Here is a 20,220-nt window from a genome sequence, read left to right on the forward strand (position 1 = left end):
CATATAAGGGGAAAAAAAAAAAAAAAAAGCAAAACCTTGGTTTTGGGTTTTGATGTTCTGTTTTGTTTTGTTTTGTTTTTTTTTTTTAATGTTTCAATAAGAAAATCTTTGGGTTTAAAATGCAGATTGTGTTTAACCGAAGTGTCCTTTTTTCCATTCAGTTTTTCAGTTTGGCAGCCACCTTAAAGAGACAGTTATCACTCAGCCCTGGTTATAGCTCCAGACCCACAAGACCCGTGAAGCTCAGAGGTGAGGACGGCGAGCATCTTTTCTTAATAGAAGGGGTATGGCACCACCGGAGTCACCGGGGTGTGAAATGCAGGGGTGCTTTACAAACACAGAGACTGCTCTGTGGAAACACCCCTGGGGGTTATAGCAAGCATAAAGAGGACTTTTGTTAAATGTAATATTTTAAGTCAGTACCACGTCTGGTCTGCCACACCGGATTCCTTTCTGAATCAGATACTAATGAAACGTCTGCTGACTCAGTAATGAGAGAGAAAGCAGACACGGTGTGAAGGAAAAAAATAAACACTAGTTTCACCCAGTGCAAGCCCCCATTCCTTTAAGCGTGCCGCCCCTGCCAGAAGAGATGGTAAATCTGCTGAAATGGGGCGATTTGCTATGCAAAGTGGCTGCCCCAAGAGGGAGGTCCCATCGCACCGCAGCTGGGCTCGCTCACCTCAGCTGCGTGGAGCATCACCCACCCCTTCCATTCCCCTGCACGAAAGCCTGGTAGCCATCCACGTCTCTTCCCCTCCTGTTTCTCGAGCCCATCTTGCACATGAAGGATGTCATCCCCCTCTCTCCCTTCCCCTACCACCTGACTGCATCTCTTCCCTGCCTGTGGAGAAGCTGCCTGGGGCCAAGGGCTAAAAGACGTTTTGATTTTACGTCTCTCCCGACCTGGGCCAGATCTCAGCTAGCTAGGAGTACGCTACGAGCGTATTACAGGCGAGCAATGCTACCTTCTTAGGAGCAGAAGGGAGGTACAACTCTTGTGAGTAGTATCTGTTCATCACGCAGGGAGTAACTGAGACTGAGGCAAAGGGGGAAGCAGGTTATTGTGGCACAACTGAAATTTATTAAAGAATACCTTCAGATGCCTAATCATTGTATTTCTCTTCCCCAGACAAATTGCTTCTGTTCCGTCTTAGCTTGCTCTCGTGCTATGTGAGTTTTGTGCACTATCATGATGCTGGTTTTATGCTGCATTTTATTCTATTTAAAAGCTTACCAGGAAAGCCTAAGAAAAAAATAACGCAAAGCATTTCATTAATACAGCTTTACATTTCTAACAATGGCACAGGAGCATGTTTTGGGTTTTTGCAATAGAAATCAACTGTGTATAGGGCCTTGAGATAATTTTAAACAGAGATCCTAGTTCTGACTTCCAGTCACCCTCTCGCCTCTTGTCTTCTGACGCAGTCAGGGACCTTCACAGGGACCTCCTGACTCTGCAAGTGCTTTATGGGGAGATCTCTCAAAGTCCTGTGCATCACTGAGCCCATGATCTAGCAGAAGCTTCAGGATTATTTGGCACAAACCTGTGGCTAGTTTGTCAGAGCCTGTGGAATTCATTAAAGCTTTAAGCGCTTGCAGCAGTGGAGGGTCTAGCTTGTGCAGATACAGGCAGAGCCCCTCTGGGAGCTTTGCACATTTTAGGAAGAGGTTAAAAGCATGCAAGATCCTCCTGCCATGACTGGATTGTCAGGCAGCTTTCCCTCTGTGTTTCTATATTTTAAAAAATCTTGTTTTTCAGGCAAAGAGATTCTAGACAAAAGTGAAAGAAATTTTTCCTACAGAAATCTTCTCAGGCCCAGAACAAAAGAGGGGGAAATCCAGCAGCAGCATCCCCTCTGTGTCTGGAAGGGCTGGACATGAGGCAGTAAAAAAGGTTCAACTCCAGTGAAGGATGTTCTTCTCCTAATCTTCTCACACTGTGACCTTCACTGCTGGCCTTTCAGGCACCTCCTACAAAGCTGAGGGGCCCATGCTGGAATTTCTCCCCCAGACCAGGGCTGAGCAGGTGTGTATGGTAGGAATGGAGCCCACCAAAAGTGTTCCTCCCCAAGAAAATGTTCCTCTCCTACTCCAGAATTTGTGCAAAAAACCTTCCCTCCTCTTGGTTTTCCACATACCTTCTCCCCTGTTTTCTCTTCTTGTCCTTGGAAACTTCACAACCTTCATTTTTGGACTTCATTAACTCTTCAGATAGGGAGTGATGGGTTGAAAAAAATGTTGTGCAGTGTCCATTCCCTACAAAGACTGTGGGAGATGGGTGGAGGTAGAAATCAAAATGGTTTTCCCAACGTCACTTAGTTACTCACGCAGTGCCAGGACCACAGGGCCTCGGTGCACACCACTTTTCAGATGAACAAGAGCCTCCTGCCCTCCAAGCCTGCCAAGGCCAGCGACGGGGAGGGATGATGCAGGAGCAACATACACCATCTGACCAGCACCACTGCCAAACACCTACGTGCCGTGTTTGGAGAGCACCGGCAGGTTCGCGTGGATCCTGGATGCCTCTAAGCACGTGCTTAGCCTGAGACGTGGAGTCGGTGAAGATGGCAGTGAGCTGGCAGACACGGGGTGGTGTTTTCCCCTAGGCTGGGGTCTCAATAACGGCAGTGTTTCCCATAAGGCTGCTGCTAAAGGAGCACTCTATTCTCACACAGCTGGGCAATATAAGCATCACTTTTAAAAAAAAAAAAAAAAATTATTACCGGCTTCTACATTATAAGAATTAATGGAAGACTGAGGGGCTGTATCCTATGATTGATCTGATGTTCAAAGATATCTCTCCAAGCTGGCACAGCTCCAGGACCTGCCAGTGCACATCCTCCCCCTTTTTTGGTTTAATTCTTCCTGACAGGCCACCTGAATTAGCAGCCCTCTGGCAGTAATTGTTCTTCAGCAAAAACACAGACTAACAGCATGTACAGAGCTTGTTGCGCTCCTGCCCAGGAAACTCCCAGCTGTACCTTGAGGCATGAGGTGAGGGAAAGCCAAAGAGAGAACACTATGAAATAACAACAAGAAAGAAATTTAAAAAGCGATGGCTCTGCCTCCAGGGACCTCGTGCTCCCCACCCTGGGTTGGGATTATTCAGATAAAGGTTATTTCCATGGGCAAAGCATGAGCTGGCAAGGCACTGAGTTGAGCATCCCGAACATGAGATTAGTCTCGCACAATTTCTTCCAGTAGGACTTCATTGTCCTTACAAGTAACTAATGCCCATACTGCACAAACAGCATAGGACATGCATTTGGCACCATTTTACTGCCTCCAGCCATAGTCCAGACCCACTGTTCTCTATGGGAGCCAGAGGATTATTTCCAAAGACTGCAAAAAGCTGAGAAATTTCTTTGCCAGATTATGTTAAATTAATGAGGCTGTCTACCCACGTGTTTGCAGTGAACGCTGCTGATGAGTCCTTACTTTCTGAGCGTTTGCATGCTGCTGTCAGAGGTCATTCCAGACCCTTGTACCAAAGTGCAGAGAAACACTACAGCATTGCAGAGATTACATGAGGGCAAGGATGACATCTCTGTACGTATATGCTCAGGTTAACATGTAGCCCATGCTGGATTTCCATGGCTTAGTCAGAAATTTTTTTTGCAAAGTAAAGCCCAGATTTTGGTCAAAAACCAGATAGGATCACAGCTGAGCTGAATCCAGTTTTATGAAGCATACCTGAGAGACCCTGGAAAACACAATTATGTTCTTTTTAAAAAAAAAAAAAAATTCTTTAACAGTCAGACAGAACTGAGTCAGTGTTGGGAAGTGATCTCTAACTTTTAAATATCTGCCTCAGATATATCATTAGAGTTGGCTCCGGCAATTTGCAAGTTTTAGGCCCTCATCAAAATATCCACACACAGATCAGGTATTATTGTTATGATTGAAAAACCTTCTCAAGTAAAGATTACTTATAGATGAGATGAATATTGAATAAATGTAATCCATGGATTAATTAGCTAAAGACCTATGTTAATCAGAAAGCAAGAAAGGGAGAAACATTAGCTCATTAAGCATTTAGAAGCATGTTGTGTGTGCTTCCAGGATTCAGTTACCCTCTCTCCATAACACAACTGCTTTTTATTTAACACTTGGAGGTGTGTGAGAAGTCCAATGTCCTTATATGTTAAAACTCAAAACTGTCAAATTATATAGCATTAGTGACCAAGGTAAGGAGAAACAAGCTAAATAGTATAGGACAAAAAATTAGCGCTACAACTCCACAAATTGCTCGCACTCTGCATACAAGGTCTGACATTTACATAAGTAATAGCTGGATTCGTGGTTGTGCATTACTTATTCATACCTTGTGTGAAATAACTCAAAGGTAAAAGACTAATACATTAATCCCCCCCCGATCCGTAATCCTAAGAAATCATAAACCTTGCAAGACACTTTATCCTCTTAGGAAAATCGGGCTCATAAGCTGAGGATGGCAGCGTGCTCGGTGCTGAAGAATGGCAGCATTTCCCCATTGTACAGCTATGCAAGCTCAGGTCAGCCCTACACAGAGCTATTTCGGGATCTGTCATCTGTTTGATGCACACGCACAGACACGAGAAGCCCTCGTGTGCGACCTCTCTCACAGCACACGAGATGTCTCGTTGCTCTCCCAGGCCTGCCATCCTCGGAGGTTGTTGCAAAGTTTTTGTATATGTTTCTTTTAACTAAGCACCTTCTATCTTCAAAGAAAGATGGGTGTCAAAAGGACATGAAATGAGGTATATTTTTCATACTCCAAATACGGCACTTTATAGAATATCCCACCTCAAGATTTTTCCATGAATCTTGCATATAAATGTTGCATATAAACAGCTATATGTTTTTTTCTTTAAACTTTCTCTTTTTGACCAACAGTCTTCAGCGTCCAGCCCACCTGAACTGCACTGCAAACGCAGTATCACACAGGCAAAACCAGCCCAGAGGTACAGCAAGATCTCCACCAGCCTGATTCTGGGGGGAAATTACAGATCTCTAAGCACTTAGCAAAAATCAGAATAGGCAAACAAGGCTGGCAAGCCTGTGGTTTGGCCTAACGATGCTGCACTTTTCCTTGGTCTCAGCTTGCATGACACCACTTGGTTGCACTGAACCCTGCTCCTGGAGGCTCCCCAGGCTCTCCTGCCCAGCCTGTCTTCTGCATCACACCCTCTGGTGCCGCCTGGCCCACCTCCAAATTGACGGTGGCTCTGCCTCTCCCCCCAAGGATATGTGCCACGAGGGACAAAGACCCTGAGGTTTCTCATCATCTTTGTGTGGCTGCACATCAGCCGCAGGTGGGCCCTCGCTCCCGGAGGAGGAAGACGGCATCAGCCGGGGTGGGTTATTTTGTTTATGGTGGTCTTGAGGCTCTAAGGCAAAGGGAGCAGCAGATCATACACAGAGTGGTTTGTTGTACCATAGGCCAAGTCTGAAAGGTAATGTAGGGGTTTCTCCTGAAGGGTAAGCGCTTGGGCAGCCACTTTAATAAGCCTCTTCATTAGGAAATAATTGCCAGCCATTATGCACCTCCCTCCTCTCCGTGTGATGGGAGTCCAACAAAGCTGGCAGTGTGAAAGATAACGAACCCTACCCATGCGAGGATAAAACGCTGCCACCCAGCCTGTAAGAGTGCCGTTTTGTCAGCGTCAATCTTACTGCCTTTGACTGGGTAGGTACAGGGGGAAAGCAGCATCCAAATAAGAGCTTACTGCAAATACCTTCAGCCACTAAGCAGCCATACCGAGGCATTGCCCCACGAGCACTGTACAGTACAGCCACCGTTCCTGCTCTGTCCCCTACACTGGGACCCCTCAGCTATCACCCCTTCCTACGGGGTGATAGCTTCCTATGGGGTGATTGCTCTCCCACTTCCTATGGGGTGATCTCCAGCCCGTGCGGCAAGGGGTGACACGTGGGGGCCACGGATGTCCTCCAAGTTTGTTGTGCCCTGGGCCCCTGTGACTGCATGAACAACCATCACAACCTTGCCACCACCTCCATGAACTGGAGTGCAGATTATAAAATCAAAGGACAGGAGTTTTGGCTCCGAGCAGGAGGCAGAGATATTACCTGGCCACGCATTTTGGTATGTTGGCACCCCATGAGCTGCCGTTCTGGGAGGCAGAGTATTTCTCAGGAAAGGGGTACACAGGTCTCGAAGACGCAGCAAACTGCAGCAAAATGAATCTGCAGTCCCCATCACTTTTCAAAATCACGTACTCGGTACCTGTGGGTATGCCAAGTGGCACAAGCAGGTCTGGAGCCTGCAGCTGCCTGAGCTGCAATGCAGCTGATGGGTGATTTACTGACCATGTAGTGGGGCAGAAACCAGGACACTCAACTCGCTCCTTCCTGAAGCGTTTTGCATCCCTCTGGCAACGAGACACTCACATGCGCATAGCCTGAGCATGCAAACAGCATCTGAGTATGCCTTGGTGGGGAAGAAGGGTGTCCTGAGGCAGAAGCAGTGCCAGCACCGAGCACAGTACTGCGGAGGTGCGATGGGCATCCACACCCCTTTTGCCTCTTACCATCTGATTCTCCGGAAAGCTGGCTTTCATTTAACAAGAAAAATGATCCTCTGTTTGGGAAAGAGATGCTTAGGGCTGAGGCTTCAGGCGACTGAAGTAGCCTGCAGAAAATCCATTCCAGTAGCCTCTAGCAACTGCGAATTGCTCCATTTTGCCTGAAGCAGTATTAATGCAATGACCTAGTGATCACATTTGGAACAACTTTTCAACCTACCACATCAACACATAAGGTTATAGATGAAACTTGTTCACTGGGAAGACCTCCAAAGACTACTGCTGCTGTCTTCAGCCCCAGTCAGACCCACTGGTGTGGGGAACACGCAGTGGAAATGCCCTGTGTAATGAACTTGTAGGGTTAGAGTTGTTAATAATGTATTGGCATATACCATACATTATGTATTTAGCTCAGGCGAGCTGAGCTAAAGTCAAAGGCAGATCAAACAATCCATGGGATTGGACTTAAAATACTTGGAAGGTGCCTTTGGACCAAAATTCAGCGATCAAAAAAAAGCAGAGTCTCCCGTTCAGGCTGGCACATCCTCGGGTGCTGCACCTGACCCAGAGCAGGAGTCATCTGCAAGAGTCGCTGGTGGCAGCAGCCTCAAGCTGATCTCCACGATGTTCCTCTCTTTCAGGAGGGAGGGAGGGAATTAACCCTCTCCCTGCCAACACTTGGAAAAAAGTTGTTGTGTACTGTCACCACGCCAGGTCCCCCCAGGGGATGCCCACGCGAGCCGGGGGTCCGCAGCAGACTTCATGGATGACGTGAGGGTAAGCTTTCCTCTTTGGAAACCGTTCCTGCGCCATCTGCATGCCTGCAGGAGAAACCCTGCCCTGGGGATGCACTGGCTCTCCGAGGAAGCTACAGCTGGGGCAGATGCTGCAGGTTTTACACCGGAGATTGCTCACACAAACCTGTCCTTGGCCCATCAAAAGACTGCAAGCTGCAGCATGCAATACAATACTTTGCGGTACTAAAGGACCTTCCGCATGAGGGTCTCGCATTAATTAATTAAGCCTCAGAGCACCTAGAAAGAAAATCTATCCCATTTTACCAGCAAGTGCAATGAGTATGCAAAGGTCACACAGAATAGAGGAGCAAAGGAAAGAGAGATCCTAGTGTCCTGACTCCTGACTCCTTGCTGCATCTATTAGCTCATGAGTCCCCTACAAAGGACACACATGGAGGACAAAAGGTGACCCACAGCTGTGCCCCAAGGGGCACCACACTGAGAGGTTTAATAAAGTGCAGGAGGATGACTAACAGGGTTACACAGATTGACGCAGGTCAGTAAAGAATATGGCATTAAGAAAATTGATCCTTTCAAAGCCTCCAGCCACATGCTTATGTCAGAACCAGACGTGACTTGTGTCTGTGTTTCATATGATACCACCAAGTATCCACCAAAGGGCTTTCCTTCATGTTTAAATAATGAAATGCAATGTAATGCCGACAGGTGCTTTTTCACAGGGAGAAGGGAGCTGAGGGGAAAGTGTTTGGGTGGGCTGAGGCAGAGCCCGGGTCTTCCCTACCTCTCCCACCCCTCCCTGCCCTCCCCTGCCCACATGGCTCGCAAGCAGGAGGTCACCAGCGGCTGGATGTGCCCGTCTGTCTGCAGTGCCAAGGAGACAAGCACATGGGCACTGGAAGAGCGAGTAACCCGTGTATGATTGGGGTGTGCGTGCGCAGCATAGCAGCTACGGTGTCTGTGCAAAAGACGGGAGGCTGTCATGGAGAAGAAAAAGAAATGTGCTTTGCAGGTCATCATGGAAGATGGTTGGTATCACTATGAGATCATTTCAGTTTGGATGCTGCCAAATACTTGAGAAAATGTCTCATGACTTTCCAAGCACGTCATTTTGCATCTCTCAAAGATCATGCAATTTCAGTTTGTTCATGCAGGGAACTTTTGTCAATTTGCCAAACTAAAGTAAATATTAGGAGCGTCACTGTAGGAAAAGAATATAATGTATAATCAATAAGGGACGTTCTGCCAAGCTCAGCTGGCACTTAAGGACTAGCTGTGTAAAGCATCGCGTGTGTAAATCCCAGCAACAAATGCAATTACTCTTTGTTCTTTGTCTTGCAGCTGGAATAGAGATTGATGGACAAGTCGAAAGTGACACAGAGAGTGAAGGTAAAGTAGAGATTAAAAAATGCGGTCTTGTTTGAAATACAGGAGGTGATACCTTTTCTTTTTCTCTCTGGCTTGTGACTTGCTCTACAACAGGAACCATTTCATGAGCTACTTGTAAGCAGGCAGATTTTTCCCTTGAGGTTTGACTTATAATAATGATATGTAAACCACCCTTCTTAAGCAGTCTGTCCCCTTTTCATCCACGCTCCTAGAGTAGGAGGCTGTTGGAGCCCACATCCCTTGGCTGTCGTCCCTAGTAAGCCAGGCATCGCAGTAAAGCACCACCCTATGCAGGGCTGGGACTGCTTTGCACCGCACCGAGGTCCTGCTCGCTCTCCCTGTAATGCTTGCTTAGACCATAACACCCTGGTATCTTGATTAATCATGACCATGAGAAGATAAAAATGAAAATGGATGGGAGGCAGACTGATGGCTGTTAGGAAAATCAGGAAGAGCCAGTGACAGGATTAAAAACAGCTTTAACCCTGTTTGTATAGTAAATAAAGAGAAATAGCTAAGGGGTAGGATTATAACACTAAATAAAGAGAGAGAGCTAAGAGGTAAGATCGTAACAGCACTGGATAGGTGATATGAATGTAGACGCTACTGCAAAAATGGTTCACAACCATGTCTGTACGATCCATAAAATATGAGAAAGTAATTAGCAAATGAGTGGGATTTATTTTTTTTATCATATCCACCTTTCCCATACAGGCAAACAGGGAAATAAGATAAAAGTAACAAATGAATGCTCCACATTTAACCTAATATTTGATAGGTTGCAAATGAAAACCGTGATAGTTGGCTGCCCAAAATGAACATTTTCCCGCAGAGGGTAGGTGGTCCTTTGACCTAGATCACTAACTGAAATTCAGCTGAGCTGCACCATTACACAGTACCTGAAACCTACCCAATGGCTCTTGAGAAATAAGTTGAAAGCTCCTTCTCATTCCCAGTGACAAGTGTGACAACCACCACCTACTAATTTTTTGCCACTAGCAAGCAAAAACTATTTGCTTGTTATTAATTTCTAACTTTTCACCAAAACAAAAGTGCAAATACTCAAATTCTTTTTGCTTCTCTTTTCCTCGCTTTTTAGGCTGCTCATTCTTCACTCTGGATCCCACTCCAGCACAATTTCCTTCTTCCATTACAATTTCTCCAACCCTGGGGAAAGTGCCAAAATTACAAATTTCATTTTTTTTGTTTGAACACTGTATTTTCATCAGTAAGAAATTTTGGAAAATTAGAAGCCAAAAGAATCTGGAAAATTTACTATTGATTTTAATGTACTTGGTGGCAAAAGGAATGGAGGGGCTTGAGGTTTTTTGAATGTCTTTTTCCCTGTTCCATAATATTCTGCAATTAAATCATGCTCCATTTCAGTCCTTCAAACTGGAAGCACTTCTGACTTCTGGACAAATGAGGTTTTTAGCTTGCAATGCCAGTAAGGACGAAACGTGCATCAGAGACTATCTGGTTTTTTTCTTCCTATAGAAAAGAAAACTCAGAGAAATGACCTGGTGCTGCCTAAGCTGTACCTTTTCTCTATATAAATATAAGACCTCCATCCCCAGCCTTGAAAAGTAAACAGCTTTCAAGGACATTGCACCAACAAGCACACTACATGCTGTTTAACTGGCTGCAATTTCTGTTTCCATTGCTCTGGTGTGTTTACAGGTCAGGAAGATATCTGTCTGTGCTCTCTGATGGATGGGCTTTTGCATTTGTAACTAATTTCCAATTGTCTTACGCTCATATGTCAGTCACTGATGTGCTAAAATAAGTCTTACTCTCTTAATGGGAGTTGCATAACCAAAGAGTTGGATGTGGTTCTTGGACGGGGCGTAACGCAAAGCCCACTGAACTCAACGGGCATCTGCTCATTGACTTTGCTAGGGTTTGCATCAGGCATCCTGGCTGCCTGCTCTTTTCTGATGAATCCTTATTTTGCCAGCATGGAAAGCTAAGTGTTTCCCAAAGTACTTGTTTTTTATCCCTTGCAGAAGATGAAGTAAAGGACAAGACACCTAAGAAACAGCCCCTCAGGGAAACTGGCAGAGCAAGCAGACTTGAAAGGAAAAAGCAAGAGAAAGACAAAGAAGAAGATGAGAGAAAAGAGGAAGACAGTTGTAGCCAACAAAACAGTTCTTCTAGGAGAAAAAACTACCAAAGAAAAAACAGTGATAGAAAAAAGGCAGGAGAGGAAGGAAGCCAGCAGAGAGAGAGAGGCAAAAAGGCTCCTACCAAGGATCAAAAGGAGTCAGAAAACAAAGAAAGGAAAACAAACAAGAAAGGAAAGGAGGGGGAGAACAAACAGAAGAAAGACAGGAAAAACAGGTAATTAAACAGTCCCTGAGTACAGTGCCCTGTGTCAGATTGGCAGCCGTATCGACATGCCAGTGGCGTATGGGTCAGAACTGCAAAACCAGTAGACTGCGAATAAGTTACTGCTCTCTCAAAAGAGATACGACAGTGGGAAACAGTAGTGTAAAATGCCACACAAGCAAGCTGTTTCCAAGGTCTTCTGTCGTTATCATTTCTCAGCCAGGATCAGATCCATGCATGTAGTGGAGTCGTAGCGCCTATAGCTGGGGGTAGAGAAGCACTCTTAAATAAGACAGCTTGAGTGACTCAGACCTGGGCACGGTTTTTTGGTTGGTCTATGGAAACATTCAGGTTAAAATGGATCTCTCATGTTTTCAAGTGTCTTCCTCTTCCAAATCTTGCCTGTCCCAACCCTCTTCCATTTTCTTCTGAAGGGGTGAAAAACATTTCTCCAGAGCCAGCTGTAGCCCTAGGCAATGCTTCTATAGCTGAAATGTGGTCCAAAGCACAATGTCAGGCAAGTTATGGGGGAGCACAATCACATCTTCATTATCCTGGCTGGAAGCAGCCTTGCCCTGAGCACGAAGGTGCCCCGCTGGCATCACACCGAGCCGGGGGATGGTGAGGCACTGTGCCCACATCTGAGCGGGATCCCCAAGGGCCAGTGGCACTGTTCCCACCCCAAGCAAGACCTTCCCTTTAACTCCTGCCAGTTTTTCTATTTTGTGCCCTTTATTTTGTGTCTTTCCTAGTACTTCTTCTGCTTCTTCCAACTCATCCGACGAGGAGTCGCTGTCAGAGGAAGAGCTCGCGATGCTGATGGAGCAGGTGGAGCAAAAGAAAAAACTGATTTCCACCATGAGGAACAAGCCCTGGAGGATGGTGAAGAAGCTCTCGGTGCTCAGGTACCCATCACACCAGGAAGCCACAGCCCTGGGGTCTTTGCTGACTGTCAGATGCACTTTGCCTTTCCTAGAAATTGCATATTTGCTGCTGCTACTGTCAGACCCCAGTCTCAGAAAAAGCGACGGGCAGAGCCTGGCCAGCATGTCTGGGTTTAAATGATCAGAGTTAAAATGTGGAATTTGATTTTCAGCCTCTGTAACCAAAGAACGGACAAGGTGCAAATCTGTTCAACTGATACCCATGGCCAGGTCATTCTACCCTTGTATTTAAAACCAAATGACTCACTACTGTCAGGCTACTTGTTAAAGCAAACTCTGTGCCCTGGTTTGCTTATTCATGCCCATTGTCAGACAGAAATCAGAGCAGCAAAGTGCCATGCTACTTCACACTCCTGAGATGGGGCTGCTTGGAAAAAATGCTGTATTATTTGCAGAGGTTTATGAAGCAAAGATAAACTGGCATCCAGCCCACGCTGAATGTGGGAACAACTCCGGCAGCTGCAGAGACCCCTCAGTGCAGGGCAATGGGGGGCAGTGGGGCAGGGCAGACCAGGAAAATCAAAACCCCACAGGTCAACAGGAACAGCTCATAACAAACCATTCCCATGTTGAGGCAATGATTCAAATCCCAGTTCTATTGGTTAAAAATCTTCTGAAACCCCTTTCTACCAGGAGAGCTTTCAAAATAGCATTGCAAGGCATGCATAGCCCCATGGGGAGTGGTGATCCCCCCCTCTGTGTTTGCCAAGAGGCTGCTCAGAGCTGCAGTCACCAGGCTGTGAAGGCTTTTCTGCTTCTCTCTTTTACACCCTGAAGGCCAAGACCTGCTCCATCTTCCATTAAAATCAGGAGCCTTGAACACTGCCAATTATTTCCCAAAATCTGGGTAAAGATCTATACAGGGAAACTGTGTTAAAGCGGCTTTTCTATCTCACAGGTATGCTACGAGCCTGAGCTCATTACAAATAAAATCTTATGACCCTAAAAGTCCAAAGTGCTGCAAGAAAAGGAAAAAAAGCAAAGCAGTATTATTTCTGATATATTTTCCCTTCGGTGTAGGATCCTGGCTAAAATTCTGCCTAGGATCATTTTGATAACGTACCTCCATCCTTTCATCTTATCCCTGAACCATGGCAATCATTACCACCTGCTAATAAACCTAAACAAAATTGTTGCATTGCTTGTGCAGGGGTCTCCAGAAAGGCTTTCAGAGTGCTGTACGCTCATTAGTTATTTTGGCTGCACAAACTCAACCCTGAGAGAAGAAAGGATTAGTCCCATTGCACAGATGAGGAATGTGAAACACAAAGAGAACGAAACAATATGTTCAAGACTTAGAAATCTCACTTTAGGTTTGCAAATAAAGTTGCAGGTGATTTTCCCAAGGTTACAGGCTGAACTAGCCAACTATTTCTACCAACTAGAAGTCCATCTTTCCCACAGGCTTAGGATTGCAAAGGACCTCCCAGCTCCTGAAATTTAATCTCTTCTCATGATGTATTAGCAACACCAATATACGATACAATTTTATTCACAAGCTCAGCATACTCTAACAGCATCTACCTAGGTTCTTTTCTCTGTATTTCCCTTAGAAATCCTATTCTAAAATTAATTTCAATCTGCAGCTTGATTTTACTCCTGACTAGGGTACACTCATTTCTCTGGTGCTGAGATTATCCTGTTGGGCCAATTGCGCATCTCTGAGATTTATCCAGGGACGTGTTCACGGAGGGAAATTCTGCACCCTCTTGGAGTTTGTTTCACTAGACAATGTTATTTTCTTCTTGACCAGTGCACCAGGCAAGTGAAGTTATAGCAGGCATGCCAGGGTGGGAGGGCTCTGGAGCGAGAGGAACAGGCAGGCTTTTGGTCTACACTCAGGGAGAAGTGTGGAAGAAGATTTGGGACACATCTCTGCATGAACATGGGTGCCTTGGGGACCTGTTAGCTAGCTCTGGGTGGGTGTGTGAGGTCCACATGGCACAGCAACACCACCAGCAGATAGCAGCCGGAACCCCAGAGGCAGCGCGGAGCGTGGAGAGAGACCACACCCCCGCCTTCGCACAAGCGCGGCTGCTTTCCCACCAGTGCAGGCAGAGGTGAAAAGCTAAAGACCCCTTTTCTGTTTCAATAACCTGCTTGTTTATTTTCCAATTAGGGAGGCACAAGCTTTTGTAGAGAAGTTTGAAGGAGCTCTGGGAAAAGGGAAGGGCAAAAAGTTGTACGCTTATAAGATGATGATGGCAAAGGTAAGTGCCGCAATGATGTCGGGGAAAAGCTTGGATACCTGGTTATGTATTCAGCACATTTTTGGTAGTGTTTATTAACCTGTATTGGGCAAAAGAGGCACCAGGAAATCAGAATAAAACTTCCTGCCTGCATTCAAAAAAATACTAGCCAGCTTCGATTTGAATATGACTACTACAGAAAGAACGGGTAAATTTCCCCCCACCTGAACCTCATTGCGACCTTCCCTGAAGCAAGGTGGGGTTTGCAGGAGCAGGGAAAACCACAGTTTTCTGGTTGCAATCTCCAAAACCTTGATCTGTGAGACACGGTACTCCTAAAGGGGAGAAAGGCCATGCCAAACTCTTGCACTGCCCCATGGACTCCTGTAAAATTTCATCTTCCCTGGTAATGATGAGATAACAGGGAGAATGATGACTGTGTTTTAAGACTGAAGTTGGTAGCCAAATTGTATGTTGTCATGGAGATTATATTGAGAAGTGAAAAACAGAGCCAGGCCTGAGATGATGAAATCAATGGCAGTTTAGCCGCTGGTCAGATGAGGAAGCATTCAAGCTCAGTATTTTATCAAATTAAATTTTGTTTTAAATAGAGTTGGTTCTGCATCAATTCTTTCAATCCAGAGCTAGGTCTGAATTTTCCACCCCTATATAATATGGCAAACTCACAGCACAACTGCAGCTTTCCAAAAGCCTGGGAAGGTTAAAACTCAGATAATGAATGTGAACACTTGAGGGTGGGGGGCTTTGGATTGGAGGTAGTTTCTGAAATAGTCCAAAAGATCAGACCCAGACCGGAGTTTTTGCTTTGGACTTTACACCCACTCCTAGCAATGCTACCAAACCCTGACATTAGGAAGCCCCGCAGACGAAGCCGCCCCCCTCTTTGCACCTCTCTGCTCACTGCGATGTTGTCTTGTTTCAGAAATGGGTGAAATTTAAGAGAGACTTTGACAATTTTAAAACCCAGTGCATACCCTGGGAGATGAAGATAAAAGAAGTGGAGAGTAAGTGGAAGTTGCTGTGTGGTGGCAGTGAGACATTTTGTAAGACAGCTTTGCCTTCATCCACACAATGCTCCAGTTCCCTGGTCCCCAGTCTCCGCTCACCCTAGGCACCGGTGCCAAACGAAGAGCACGTACCCCGGGCAGCTCCGACCTTTGCTGTCTCCATCAGTGGTGGGGACTGTCGGGAGGGTCTTGGGCAACACGCTGGGGAGACTTGAGGGTAAAGGGGTCCAGGTCTTGCTGAGGACAGTTTAACCCTCCTAAACTCCTAACCATGAAGTGTCTTCTGGTTTAAGGTCACTTTGGCTCCTCAGTCGCTTCCTACTTCATATTTCTGCGGTGGATGTATGGAGTAAATCTTGTTCTTTTTGGGTTAATATTTGGACTGGTTATAATTCCAGAGGTAAGTGCTTAAATCTCCTTTCAGTAATACCCTGCCTGTTGCTTAACATGAACATGAGATTGATAGCACGAACAAGTGTCTTACAACAGGCAGTGCTTTAGAAAAATGAAATATAAAAGGATGATTATTTACAAAGAACAACTTACAAGGCTGTTACAGACACAGGAGCAAAAGCCGGACTGAAATCAGGAGACCTAAAATGCTATCAAAGATCCTGCCCATCCAGCAGCTAAAACAGGAGTTCAAAAACCTAATTTAAGGCTAGTTTTACATTTTGACTAAAGTGAAAAACATGACCTATGAATCCTAGGTACAAGCTCAGGTCCGTAAGAGCCATAAGAAATGGACTGTGCTCTGAAAGTGATCAAGAAACACCCCCCTTTTGGGCCCTCTGAGGGGCACGGCCCTGGGGCGGCAGCAGGAGGAGCCGTCGAGGGAAGGGACAAACAATTTCCCAGCACTTTGCCAACTAACATTTGTTTAGGAAATATCCCTTTTCTGTACTTCTAATTCAGATGATTCACAAGGAAGAGTTTTATTTTTAGTTTTTCTATTTCTCACTGTTCTTGGAGAAGGAAAAGGATCTCATAGCCAACTTTATATGATCGTTGATTGAAGAATTTTTTTAATGTAGCCATTACAGCTCTGGCTAAATTACTCAGTGCAATCTTTAAAGGCTGTGCAATCTGCAGACAGTGGCATCTGTTCTGTTCAATGCAGATTTTTATGGAGCAAAAATGCAGCACAGAGTCTCTCCTGAGGACCGTGCTTTTGTTCTCCTTAATGTGGTTGCTCACACTATCGAAAGTAAAAGCTCTGTTTCCTCCCAGGATGAAGAGACATAACCATCAGCACTGAACAATACGAATGTATTTTGTTAGGAACTATGCATATGGTAGAAGACTAAACAGCTTTTGTCTTTAAAGTATGCATACTGTTACTCATTGCCTACTGAGCTGTTACGATATGGAGAGCCGCTGGGCAATAAACATTTAATCATAAATGATTTTGAAATTAATTAGATAGCCCTAAAAAATAAGTGATAGATTATATCCTAGAACCTTTCTGGGCTATGAATGCTAATGAGAGATTTTGGTATAGGCACCAGTCAGAGTCCGCTTGTAAAATATTATTAACTCTCCATAGCCCTTGATGTTCTCTGTCTGGACTTCAATAGCTGCTGGACTTGCTGCAAGACCTGCTTTGCATGGTGCCATCAGGAGAGGCTGTGCCATGAAAACTGTTCTTTGCATCATTTTGTCGTACGTTTTTTGCCCAAACCTAACTGCCCTTCACCTCACCTTGCGATCATTTTTCAATTCAAGACTATATAATACAAAATATACTGCAAGCTCAACCCAGTGCTCTTGATTTCTCTCAAAAGGAGGAGTCCTGCATAAATAGATAAAGCTAATCCCTTTATTGCATTAGACCCATGAAGTTCAAGCAAAGAGCTTCTTGCTAAACTAAGGACATTTAAACTGGAGCTGTTCATTGAGGGATAGAGTTCCTTGGCAAAATACTTCCTGTGCAATGGATGTTACCAGGGAAAGGGACTGGAAGCATCTGGTTACTTGGGTGAAATTAATTCTAAATATTTTAAACTGCTGCTCTGGTATTAAGAAATAAAACATATATTAAAAACAACAAAAAGGAAAACCAACCAAAAGCAAACCAAAAGGGACTCGTTAAGAAAAAAACTGCAAAAAACTGGACTGTGTGTTATACTATACACGCATCACTATTATTAATGTTCACCAGGTCCTGATGGGAATGCCTTATGGGAGCATGCCGAGGAAAACTGTACCCCGGGCTGAACAAGCAACAGCTATGGATTTTTCAGTTCTTTGGGATTTTGAGGTAAGCACAGGAGTGTTAATCATAAGAGATCCGCTGAATACCTCCTAAAACCCTTCAGAAGTTAGTGGCACTACAGGGATGAATTTGTTCCAAGATAAACCAGCAATGCACCTATTTCTTCCAGAAGATGAAGACACCTGCTGCCATGAAATCTTTGTGGATCTCCAGAGATTTCTGGCCCAAACAGCATGTACACATGCAGGCACCTGCATATTGATTTGAACCACTTCCATATGCAAATGTGCTGGCCGGCATATGTCACACGTATGTGTGTGTACACACAAACACACACAGACGTATATTTCTCGGGTTTGCAGGAACAAAGCAGATGCACTTTTATTCCAAAGGAGACATATTACATCCCGGCTGGCTAACACCATCCGAAATGTGTCTGTCACTGAGTCAATGAGGTGCAACAGGACAAAGTAAAATCCACTAAGGCCAGTGGAGTTATACAGTTCCACACTGAAGAAAGTTAAAGCAGATTTAGGAACCCCATGTCCTTTTATCTATACAGTATTTTTCTTCATGAAGCACAAGAAGCCAAAGTTAGGTTTTTCTACGAGCATTAGTAGAAGCAGGTGACTATGTAAACTGCCCAGTGATGAGCTTCGTGCAGCTCACTTAAACCACGTTCACAGAGCGGCCTCGTGAACTCAGGCAAAAAAACCCAGATCCTTTTTCAGAGGAAAAAACACACAATAAATACATTTCTGCTGTATTTTAAATCCACATAGAACAGTCTATAGAAATCTATATCACGATCTCACATTCATAGTGTAGAATTTTATTCTGAAAAAAAACCCCAACGTTTTGTAGGCACAAGAGGCATTTTACTTCCAACTAGAAAGGCAGGCAGCACGCAGGTGAAACGTGAGAGCTGCTCTGAACCAGGCAGCCGAAGGCGAGTTCAAGCTGCAGACCCCCTGCGCGGGCAGGGAGCACCTTGCCATGCCACTGGACTTGCTCCTAGCCTTGGGAAGGGTGTCGCTCCCCATATCCCTGCCATCCCTGTTCCCCTGAAATATTTATGTGAGCCTGAAGCTGGAACCAAAGTTTAGGACTTGCACCCAAAGGGAAAGCCTGAGTTTCCAGCCACCTACGAGCGCTTGGCTGCAACCCTGACTCACCCCCCGCCCCCAGTTACTCTTTGCCTTTGAAGGGATAGGATTTAGGCCAAAGAGATAAAGTGTTTTTAGGGGATGGCCCAAAAAGGAAAAAGATGTCTGCAGGGGGTGAAGAGATTCTGCTGTGGCAAATACCTTGGGATCTGACTTTCAAAGCTGTTACTTCTGGAAAAAGTTTTTAAATGCTTGTTGGCGCTGGCCCACATATTACAAGCGTAGGACCCAATCCTTCTGTAATAAACCCCATCATAATTTCCTTAGCTAAAGAAAGCCCCCAACAACTACTTTAATGTAAGCCAGATTATTTAAACGAATTTATTAAAAAGGCTTCAAATACTGGTGTGTCCAGGAACCTGACAGGGCCAGACCTTCATTCACCACCCATTTTTTGCTGAGGATCTTTTTAGCTCTTACTCTCCCAGCACTTTCACCCACTTGCCAGAATCCAAAATTCAGAGGTGAATTAGCGACATTTTGAATAACATTGCACTGAATAAAAAGCTCATTTGAGCAGCACACTGTAAAAATACAAGAAGCAGCATTTAAACTCAATCATCCAGAAAAAAAACCAAAATAAAACCCCAAACCAAACAAAAAAACCCTGCAGGAGTGTTGTTGAACTGCAGCTGCGGATTTTGTCTGGGAGACCATAAACTGTAAACATATCAGTAAGGAAATTTGCTCTTGGATGAGGCTGTACCATCGCATGAAAGGCTGGCTACCATGACCTGCCGGTCTCCTGCCTGTGGCTCGGTACATACATCTACCTTCCCCTGCTATCACCGAGGGCTTGATCCTCTGAACCCCACAGCCATATAGGTCCGACCCTGTACCCACTCCCTTGCTGCTTGACACCAAGGAGCAATCACACAAGCTTGAGAAGCAATCTCCAGCTATGGGGCAACGATGTACACCTATACCCTCTGCAGCCAGAAGATGTCAAATGAAGCCCTTCACAGAGGCTTGCCCTTTGAAAATGAATAGATGCTTATTCCAGTGTGCTCCACAGGAGAGGTGCAATGGGGAAATATATTTCAGAGCAGGCATAAAATGAAGAGCCAATACTGCAAACCTGAAAAATACATTTCAAGAGAGAGGAGCCAAGGAAATGTATGCTTCGGCAGCAAGAAGGTCACATCGTGGATTTCTAGAGGAGTAGAAAGGAATAAATCTCACTTGGACACCAGACACCATGTCTCACAAATGGAGTTTAAAGAACATACTGGATGATGCGAGGAGAGAAACTCATTTTTCAGTCCCCACCATTTGATGAATCAAAAAGACAAAGGTTTGGGATTACAACCTGAGAAAAAAACTTCACTAGCACCTTCCAGGAACATTATCTTTATATTTTACGAGGCTTTTTTCATTACACCTCCCCAGCACACGATATACGTAACAGGCTAGCAGCCCCAGGCAGCCGTGCTGTGGTGTGCCAGCCACGGGCTTGCTGCATTTCCCCAGGTGGCTCAGCAGTGCTGGCAGAAACACGCGCAGAGTTGCCCTGTACCCGTGGTACTGCACTCTGTGCAGGGCAAACACACTGCTGATGTGGCACCCAGGGATACCGAAGCTTTATATTAGGTTAGGAATGAAAAACCTAGCGCTTTGGGGGAGCTTAGTCTAATTGATTAAATGAAGGTGGTCAAACACTGGAAGAGAGGCCCAGAAAG

The 20,220-nt window shown here is 45.2% G+C and overlaps 2 protein-coding genes across 2 annotated transcripts in view; both read left to right on the forward strand.

Moving 5' to 3' along the window:
• Positions 1-15,733, forward strand: part of TRAK1 (trafficking kinesin protein 1) — a 707,654-nt gene extending 691,921 nt beyond the window's left edge. The window contains exon 15 of the transcript XR_012774264.1: positions 15,720-15,733. The gene's annotated coding sequence lies outside the window, so the exon portion shown is untranslated. The remainder of the gene's footprint in view (positions 1-15,719) is intronic.
• TMC2 (transmembrane channel like 2) overlaps positions 8,265-20,220 on the forward strand; it is a 34,844-nt gene continuing 22,888 nt past the window's right edge. Inside the window, exons 1-8 of the mRNA XM_075493388.1 lie at positions 8,265-8,310; positions 8,624-8,671; positions 10,678-11,011; positions 11,752-11,904; positions 14,063-14,153; positions 15,076-15,157; positions 15,454-15,560; positions 17,322-17,420. Of these exons, the coding sequence (XP_075349503.1) occupies positions 8,265-8,310; positions 8,624-8,671; positions 10,678-11,011; positions 11,752-11,904; positions 14,063-14,153; positions 15,076-15,157; positions 15,454-15,560; positions 17,322-17,420 (960 nt within the window). The remainder of the gene's footprint in view (positions 8,311-8,623; positions 8,672-10,677; positions 11,012-11,751; positions 11,905-14,062; positions 14,154-15,075; positions 15,158-15,453; positions 15,561-17,321; positions 17,421-20,220) is intronic.

The sequence above is a fragment of the Mycteria americana genome, chromosome 2, assembly GCF_035582795.1.
Source record: "Mycteria americana isolate JAX WOST 10 ecotype Jacksonville Zoo and Gardens chromosome 2, USCA_MyAme_1.0, whole genome shotgun sequence".
NCBI lineage: Eukaryota > Metazoa > Chordata > Aves > Ciconiiformes > Ciconiidae > Mycteria > Mycteria americana.